The 10345-nt window shown below is 36.5% G+C and overlaps 1 protein-coding gene across 1 annotated transcript in view; it reads right to left on the bottom strand.

The window, feature by feature from the left end:
* Positions 1-902: 902 nt before the first annotated feature.
* The window catches only part of mamdc2a (MAM domain containing 2a), a 142210-nt gene continuing 132767 nt past the window's right edge, over positions 903-10345 (bottom strand). Inside the window, exons 11-14 of the mRNA XM_051927784.1 lie at positions 8438-8590; positions 7033-7292; positions 6808-6892; positions 903-1769 (exon numbers count right to left, since the gene is read on the bottom strand). Coding sequence (XP_051783744.1) covers positions 1705-1769; positions 6808-6892; positions 7033-7292; positions 8438-8590 — 563 coding nt within the window. The 3' untranslated portion in view covers positions 903-1704. The remainder of the gene's footprint in view (positions 1770-6807; positions 6893-7032; positions 7293-8437; positions 8591-10345) is intronic.

Here is a 10345-nt window from a genome sequence, read left to right as displayed (position 1 = left end):
ATGTCAGCCACAGAGATGGGTTTTCACCTGGCAGAAGGTACATCTGGAGTGTTGAGAAGGGTGTTTAACATAGTCAATGAGAACACAATTGCTAAGACCAGTAAGCTGATTGGGAGTGAAGAAGAACACAGATGACCAGGCAAAAATTTAGTCAAGTCACGCAACATGACAGTATGAGCTTAGAAATACACACACTAATGGGCAAGTGAAACTCAAACTCAAGGGCTGACGTACACATGTTGAAAGGTTCAAAAACACCAGAAAAATAAACAACAAAACAAAACCTGAGACCTAAGAAGGGCACTGTTAGAGGACACTGAACAGACTGTTTAAATTCTGGAGCAAGTAAACACTAAGAGGCTCAGATGATGGTGCAAAAATTATTATTGCCTAGTGAAGCTCGTCAATCCTAAACCAAAAAAATAACAAAACAAAGAAAAAAAGACACACGCACACAAGACTACACAAATGGTATTGACTCAGCAACAAGCCCACAAGGAGACTGCTTATGAACCAAATAGACTGATCTGGAAAACACTTCAGGCAACATGGATTTGATTAAGGGTAAGACATTGAAATATGCATGCTGTTAATCATCTCTGTGTTTTTCTGAATACATCCCAAAATGTATTTTCTGTTTAAGTGTAGGAAACCTATGTATCTCAGTAAGGAGCTTATTGTAAATTAAAACATACATAAAAAAAATTCTCAGGTTTTTCCCCAGTCAGTACCTTGTACATTACTGACTTGAGAATATTAAAGAAATGCAAGGGTGTATCTGTAGAAAATGTCACTATTTAACACAGTGAATTTCCAGTGCATATACTGTAAAAATGAAATGTTTCATTTGACAAATGATAAATCAAGAATTGTAATTTTTTTAGAAATTATACTGTGAAGGATCAGGCCATCAATTCTAGTTTCAGCCTGTACATACCTTTCCAGTGCTGTTTTTTTAACACATTGAATTGTGAAATGCAGGTATGGTATGCATTATTTTCATGTCAATATAATGACCAATGTATGGTAAAGCTACACATTTCCATTTAAAGAAAATAATTATACTGCATCCACATGAAGCCCGCTTCATGCAAAGAAAAGAGTGTTCATTCTTTAAGTTATTGGTATTGGGATGCAATCAATATACAGTAAATGTCAAAAGTTTTACATGAGAGAAAATGCTGTTTAAAATATATGTATTTATGCACATGTGCTTTTTAATCTTTTCATTATATTACTTAATGCACCTGCTTTCCAACTTCATAAACAAAACACTCATGTAAGTTACTGACAATGAATACTATTCACAATGGAAATCAAACTGAACAATTATGGTATAGAAAACTCTAGGAATCAGTGCATATATTTCTCAAGCCAACAGGCACACATTTGTAGCTACAGATTGGCTTTTTGGTCTTCAAAGTCTAACAGGTCTGTTCTTTTAATACTCCTTATACAAAAAACTGATGGCACTAAGGTGCATAAATGTACTGGATTATTTCACTGTACCGTATTGATTTGGTTTTCTTTTTGATGCTGTATGTTTCCTTTAAATTCAGTTTTGGACATCTGCTTTCATCCATTCACTGAAAAAGGGTGACTCTTCAAATATAATGTTTTTGAGATCATGTGTTCTTCAGTCTCCTTGTTTTTTGTCTGTGTTAGCTTTTCTTCTTTTATCTTCACTCTCCGTTACAATCCTATTTAGTAATCAATGACATTGAAGTTTTCAGAGAACCCTGAGTGGTCAAATGATGTTTCCTTCAGCTCTGTGGATTAAATTATAACAGAATTTGCAGTTAGTAAGAATTATATCTATCCTTCATTAATTTAATATGCTCCTCAATTTTTAGTGTATAAATATATTATACACATTCTTGTTAATGTGGATTAAATTAAGTAGGTAAAGGTGGCAATAGTTGGAAGGACATATGATTGGTAAGACAAATGCAGAGGTTATATGTCTTTGGGACAGAAAGCAAATGAGAGTTTTTTTGAGAATGCCCTTCAATCTGGTAGCTCCCAGTGGGATAATCTGGAAAAAGAGAAAACATTGAATAATATAAAAGAAAAGAAAAATATAGTCAGTCAGAAATGCAACTTTGTGGCTGCATCATTGTATTTGGAAAGATGCATGCTTAATGAATTTGGTTTGTGTTTTATATTCACAAAAATTACAGCTAATCCTTAATTGCTTTTTGCACAGATTGACAAACAAATCAACAGCAACCTTATGTTTCCTTCAAAGAGCAAACCAGTAATTCACATGAACACAACAAAGCTAAGACATCACATGTGGGAAGTCTGAAAATTCCCATAGCATGTGAAAATGGAATTTCTGTAAACTGGCTTTGGTATTTGAAACATATAAGTAGATTATCTGTCAAAATGGTCACATGAAACTAAGAGTCATGTAAATGTCTTCATTATATGAATCTCTTTGTGATGAGACAGAATCTCTAGAATTATTGTGAGTGATGAAGGGCCAGGAGATATTAATCTGTACCAGAATCGTAATTAGTGCCAGGAAAAGGTCTAAAGGGGGAGATCAAAAGTACCACAACCGACCAAACCACAGGGGTGAACCAAAAATAAAACACCAATTCAAAATAGATTGAAACCAAAACAAATCTAACACTTGGGCTTCTCAGAAAAGAAAATCAGTCACACTAAAAGTTTGTTGTTTTTTATCCAACTAAAGGATAATCTCAACTCATGCCATGATTCATGTGACATGTGATTCATATTACATAAATAATAGATTGGAAAATTCAAATGAATTCAGAATCATTCCCAAACAAAATAAAACTTACAAAAAATAGTGTTTACTATGACATAATACTGCCCATAAGACGCCATCAGGTTTAGAAAGAAACTGGCTCTTAACTCAACATAGGAGAGCAGGTAGATATATCCCTTTGGCAAAGCTACTTTAGACAGTAAGTTAGTTACACTGTAATATGGTCTATGACGTAAGTATTCATGAATTTTGTTTGGAGAAAACATCGTAAAATTGCTGGTGTCATGAATTGGAGTCAGAACCTGTGATATGTGGTCTGTAGCGTAGGGCAGATTTTAAATAAATAATATCGTCCTGGGAAGTGCAGGCGCCAATTGGGTGCGAGTCTGCATTAGCAGGCTTCACTCCTGGGATGGCTGGGATGCCTGACTGATCGTGCATACACATGTGAAAGTGAACATCAGTCAGGAGCCTCATTCACACCTTAGAGGTGGCGATATATCACACCTGCGCCAATGAGGCAAGATAAAAGGACAAGAAAGTGAACAAAAAAATGTGAACAGACAGAACAGAAAAATTAATGTTGAGAATGGAGGCATTGTGACATAGCGGATCCGTGGCTAGGAAGTCAGTGGCCAATTTTAAATAAATAATCACAGCCTGAGAAGGTGCAAGCTCCAATTGGGTGCGGATGTGTGTGAGGGCGTTTCACTCCATGGTTAATTGGGGAGCTGACTGAGCCTTATACACATGTAGTGGTGGGCAGATCAGTCAATGATGCCACGGAGAGAGCAGCTGCTCGCACCCATACCCAATTAGGAAGGAGAAGTTAAAGGACCCTGCATGGGACAGAGGGGGAGTAAAATAAATGAGATAGAGAGCACCATAAGAACATCATTGTGGAGAGAGGCAGGACGCAGTGTGGATGCAAGGCAGCACAGTTGTAGGCCCACAAAAGAGTGAAAGATCGTCACTCTAGGGGTGGATCACCCCTATTGAATATTGTTGATGAATTGGAATGATCACCGTGGCATCCTACCCCAGGGATCCAAGGTATGGCCAGGGTGCGAGAAGGAAGACGGGAGGAAAACCAACCCTGAGTGGTCCTGCTGGCGCCGCTTGGAGGCAGCATTGGTCTGGTGGTGAGCACCGTGGCTGCTTGTGTCTCCACTGCCTGACAGAGCAATGGGTGAGCCGGGAAGGCAGAAGTGGAGAGGTGCTGGGCTCATCTGACAGAATATGAAGGAGCCAATGGCTGTTGGTTTTAATTTGTTTTTTATCTCATGGATTATCACCTGTTTTAAAGGATTATTTATTTATTGAAGAGAGCACTGCACTTTTTAGACACTATTTGTTTTTTGATGGTTTTAATAAAAGCACTATGTTCACTTTTGCACCCCCCTCCCTTGTTTTGAGTGAGTGTCCTCATTTTCTAGGTTCATCCCACAGGCACGTTATTAGCAATGGTGGGTTCAAGAGGCTCTCCAGAAAGACCAGGTAGCGTGCAGCTGACCCGCACCATCACAGCCATGTGGTCATAAGTGAGCCTCAGGGAGTGGAGCTTAGGGCTGGAGACAGGGTGCTCCTACTGAGCGATTGCCAGAGAGTAGGAGCAGCGTGATATGTCTCCCACAGACCACAAAGGTAGGCGTTGGGAGACGTGTGCCGCTTGTCATAGCACCCCATGGATGCCAAGGGCCAGACAATGGGGACCCAAGCCAGGTGTTGGTTGACTACACTTGTTGGGAGGACGTCCTCTCTGGCTGGTTTTAAACGGAAGCATTGGTGCTTGTGAGTTTTAAAAATCTGCCTTGGATTTTAACCTCATTTTTATGGATTTATTTATTTGGAATTTTCAACCTCCATATTTTCACTGTTTTTATTGGATTATTTATTTATTTATTGAAGAGCTGAATCACTGCACTGTTTGCACTATTTACACTGTTTTCCTTTTGGGATTTTAGTAAAAGCACTCAAACAATTTTTGCACCTACCCTTTGCTGCATGTGTGTGTCCTCATTTGCCCAGTTCATCTCTTTCTAAGACTAGCAATGGTGCCAGGTTGGAAAAGCTCCCAAAACCAATTGAGGAGCGTGAAGCTGACCCATATCGTCACAGAGCCATAATAAGAATGGGGTTTGATGACCCCAAAAGGCTTCACTGAGCAGACCAGGCTTCTTATGCCTGCCTGTAAAAAGGCTTCATCATAATGGGTCTATTCCCAGATCTACTGGTCTGCTTCTGGCTTTGCAGGTCCGAAAGGGATTTAATCCTCAAAAATATACCTAAAATGTCCCACTAATATATCAAAGACCATACAAAATAAAAATGACTGAACACTTCAGCTTCTACACAGATGTGCACCAAAAAATTTTATTTTCAGAACTTCAAAAATGAAAAGAAAAACTCAGAAAAGGAGAAAAGAGCCACAAAGGCACCAAAAGGCAATCAAACATCAAACAAGTCCAAATACCGAAATCCAGTAATAGAATGCAACAAATAGAACAAAATTAATCAAAAATGTACAAATTGAACTTGGAAGTCATGTGTTGATTTATGGCTGAGTGACAAAAGAAAACAATAATAATAATAATAATAGTAATAATGTTCTAGAAGTTGCAAAAACAAGCTGCTACAGGCTGAACGTCTTTTGTTTACCACATACATGTGGCAACACTGCCAGCCATAGAATGATTCAGTTTGCACAGAAGTGAGAGACGTGGTGGTGGAGCTGAAAAGGTACCGTGTCGTTGTTTTATTGTAATGTAAATACCGAGTACATATTATTTCACCCTTTGAGGATTTTTATAGTGAGACCCTTGCACAATTCCTTAACTCTTCCATTCATTTCCAGATAAAAGACTTTTTATTCCTTTTTTCTTACATTTACTTCCTTTTTCTTAACATTCATATTTAATATACCTCAAGAAGCCAAAGTGAGTTGGTGTACAAGCAGCTTGTGTGTTCACCTCCCCCTGAGTTTTTATTAATTCATACTGGGGATCTTAGCAGCTGTCGGACTAGTAAAAGAGGAAAATATACTAAATATAAAAGTTGATGTGAACTTTCTCAATACTACTGTAAATAAGAGAAAGCAGTTTATCATGTAACAGAACAGTAATGGTGATCAGTTCTGTCCAATGACAAACAATGAAGATCCACCCCTCTTCCTCATTTATTGTTCAAGAGTTTCCAGGAAATAGCTATTAATAATATTGTAGCAAAAAATGCACACATTTTGCAAGTTTTGACCATACAAATGGATAACGGACATGTGTATAATGCAACACAAGCTACGTGAGAATTTTTACATTTTTTTCCAAGAACGCTTTTACGTTGTTTGTCATTGGACAGAACTGGTCACCATTACTGTTCTGTCATGTCATCATTTTTTTCTCTCATTTAGCATGAAAATATGAAATTAAAATTCTTTTTTGGCCACCACTACAAAGCGCATGAGGTAAGTAATGTTTAAACAAAATACAATTTCTGAGTGTAGTATTACTTTAAATGGGGATTCACATTGGGACCCAAACTCTTTAATCATTCAATTTTTCTCTCTTTTACTATGCATTATATACATATATGCACACTCATGCAATATTTTTATGTTACAATATTTGTTAATATAAAAAGCCTGTTTAGTAAAAACATGCATAATGGTGCAATATTAGAATAGGAAGAGAATGGAAGTAAAGAATTGCGGAAGGGAATCTATACCCTATCATGAAATTAGGATTATAGAATCTAACTTCTGTTAAAGGCAGAATTACTTGACAGAGCAGAAATTGTGACTTTGTTATTAGAAGTGAAGATTTCTTTATAAAATATATAACTTTTACTGTTATTAATTTCTTTATTTTAGGGTCTGGTATTATATAAAACTAAATCTGTAGTCTTTAGTATAGATAAATGAATCCTTAATTAATAATTACCGGTAATAATAAACTGTACACATTACACAAGAGAGGTTGACTGAATATTTTCTCAAGACAAAGTACAAAATAAGATATCATTCCTGTATATTTATACATGTAAATTCTTTATTATAGTAGAAGTAAACCAACCTTTGCAGGGTCCCTTCTTCATTACAATATCATCAATTGCAATATCACTTCTGATGGAAATGCCCCGAATTGCTTCAAAGACAATCTGCAATGGAAGAATTAACAATAGTGTTAGCGATAAAAACTGCTCTAGGGCCATAAATAGATTAGATGTTGTTAACACCCTTTGAAATGCTTTTGAACTGAAGTTTTCCACTTTAACACAAAGGAATGATGATTACTTACCTGGTGGTTTTGCTCACATTCATATTCTACAGAGCCTTTAAGCCAAGAGATACTTTGTTCTCCTCTCCGCCTCCAAAGCAAAATTTCTCTCTTGTCTTCGTTCTTTTTCAAATACACACTTAACATGCCAGTCCCAGACCCATACATGCTGTAGAAAAAGGTCAAGCACTGCTGGTGAAGAAATCCACGAAGATTTGAGGACAGTAAACGGGCATTGTGTCCAGTAAACATGTGTGAAGCTTCAATGTACATATAGTAACCTGAAAAGGGATTACATTAAATTACCAGTTCTGCTAAAACAAATTAACATTAGAAGTGAAAAAGGTAATAGCGTTATTTTAGCATTAAGTGTCTGAGAGTACTAACCATAGCAGACAATGAGAAAAGCATGATGGTTTTAAAAAATAAATTACCATTTAGTTTGTTCGTGTTTGTTTGTACTTCTGTGAATTTAGAAGCAAGATTTTAACTTTTGAAGTTACTTATCACCTATGTTGACCCTGGAATGGTTGGCTCAGTGACATAGCTGTTAGTGCTACTGCTTCATAACTCTAGTGACATGGGTTCAGCTGCTGGTATGGTCTCTGCTTGCACAATGTTGGGATTTTAATTTATTTTATTGTAAGCAGATGCTGCACCAAGGGCTTTATAAGAATGGAACACGGCTGAATAAAGTCCAACAAAAGTTTGTTCAATAAGTAATATGAACATCTAAGACACACTGGATTATTATTGTAATAAAATGCAGTATTTTAAGCCCTTTTTCCCCACCTAAAGAAAAAAAGGACAGTAAACTGGGACCAAAATATTAAAGCTATTGAATGAACTTGAATTTAAAGAACCTCCATAGAAGAGAAAGAACTGGCAATGATAAGCTAACTGCAGCCTACATGCCAATGCCTGCACGCAGTAGAGTTTAGGGATTGGCAGACCTTAAGGTGGACCAAAGGAGAGAATGGAAGAATGTATTTTGAGAGTATAACCCAGGAACAGACTGGGAGTCCACAATGAGAGTATTCTGAGGATTGAAAATCCAGTAGATGAAAAAAGCAGAAAAGTCACAAACAGTTGAAAATCAGAAACCATGAAGACAAATTAAGGCAAACAAGAATTGGAATCAAAAATATTTGCAAATTTCATAGTGAAACTGATGAAAAAAAAAACATGAGGTAACAAACATAGCAATTTGAAGGTTTGTATCCCAAGACTAGGATTTCAAAGATGATGCATGGCTGCCTTATACAGTCAAATAATTGTTGTCCTTCTAATTTGCACACATACTGTATGTTTAGCTATCTGCCTTTTCTTAATCAGTTTTTGCCACATCATGATTTTAGTGTACAAATAAACTGTGCTTTCTTCATCAATCTGAGAAAAAGATAAGAAGAATAATAATGTGACTCACCCACCCCTGTAGTGTGATCACCTTTAGGCCCAGTATAAGATGTTGGGGTCTGGCCCCTTTTTCGAATCCACTGTCCTTTGTCTTTCTCATCCTGGGTATATTCACACTCATTTTTGTCAAAGTTACATTCTCCAGCTGGGGAATGATGAATGCCTTAAAACAAGTACAAGGGACATCTTAATACTTACTATAATTTGCATTACATATCGTCATAATAATGTTAATTGCAAAGAATATGATTTGGCCAAGCTCATTGAAATATCAGTACAAGCCACAGCACAAGGACACCAAATAAAATCATTACAAATAACATTTGATACTTTTTATCAAGGATAAAATAAAATGACATGAGAGCTGAGGCCCAAAAATGAAGTTATTTCAACCATTGTACAGTATATATTAGTTTGCCACAGCAAATTGTGTTCCGAAGTGAAGTGCATTTTATAATTTGAAAAAAAAAACAACTAGTCCACTCTTGCATTTTATAATGCAGCTAATGGGTACCGGAGACCCAAAGTGATGAAAAAGCCTTAACTCTTACTAAAAATGTCAATTTTTCAAGTCAAATGTTGAATATTGATCCGCACCTTGAGATAACACACATATTGCAAAATGTCGTGTCCATGTCATTTTAAGAAGGAAAATAAGCAAACCACTGTTGTGAGTTTCTGCCATATTAAAATAAGACTGGCTGTGCACTTCACTTCGTCGGCTACCCCATTTAAATTCTTCTGCGGGACTCTTTCAGCCCTAGGGGCTTGGATTCACCACAAAAAATCATCACTATTTGCCTTTATTTACATTATAGAATGAAGATGTCTAAATGTAAGTTGTTGATTCTGTTCTACAGATAAAACGATAATAATAACTGAAACTGTACGCTTAACAATTGCTTATACAGTATTCTTACAAAAAGCTTATTTCTTTACTTCGTAAAGATCGCCTGCTGTTGCACGATTGATAAAGCATGCATGTGCTTTAGTCAGAGAAAATACTGAACAGGCATACAAGATGCCACCAAATATTATTTGCATCAACCCATCCATCCATCTTTCTTCCTAACCCACTTATCCAGGGCAGGGTCCCCCTAGCTCCAGGTTCTAAGTAGAATCTGCTTGTTCTCCCTGTGTATTTATAAATTGATTGGTATTAGTGAGTGTCAATGAGTTTTCACTCAAAAATGTTGTCCTTATTCTTATTTTACCATATCCTCAGAAAGAACGACTCATCATGCATTAAAAAAATTGATAGTTACTATGTGGCATGTCAATTTAATCTATTGTACACTTTATTTTTTCATTTTTTGCTCATTTTTTTTCTTTATCGTGCTTGTGCATGCCATGCCAAGGTTTGTCATAAGTCCTCTCATCGCTCTCATAACAAAGCAGAGAAGCAAGTAAAAGAAAATAGTTCCAAGAATCTGTAATAACATATATTATTTTCAGTTTACTTTTGTTGTCATAATCATGCCTCAAAAACGTGGAAGTCATGTTTCTTCTCCGCAATCAGACCCCGATACCCATTTACTTAATTATAAAAATCATGAGAGGGATAGTTATTTTTATAAATTAATAAGATATGCTTCACTTTTGAATGCAATTTCATTTGGTAAACTAAAATATACCATGATTGTGAAGAAATAATTTTGACTTCAAAAATACTGGACTAATCCTTTAATGCCCCTTCTTGGCCAATGTCTTTACAAATGTGGAGTAAGGAAGTGTGACAGGGAGGTGGGTATTGAGAGAAAGGGAGAGAAAAAGAGGATTGCTATACTGTGGTACTTTGTTATGTGTTATTAATATGAGTACAAAAAGACAGCAGAGAGAAGCAGCAGCATTTCTTTGAATTTTGCATTCGCCTTTTCATATTACTTTGGCAATTTGGTGATATTTTTGTCCCCCTATC

The sequence above is a fragment of the Erpetoichthys calabaricus genome, chromosome 5 (genome assembly GCF_900747795.2).
Source record: "Erpetoichthys calabaricus chromosome 5, fErpCal1.3, whole genome shotgun sequence".
In the NCBI taxonomy this organism is placed as follows: Eukaryota; Metazoa; Chordata; class Cladistia; order Polypteriformes; family Polypteridae; genus Erpetoichthys; species Erpetoichthys calabaricus.
This window is presented reverse-complemented; position numbering and strand designations above follow the sequence as displayed.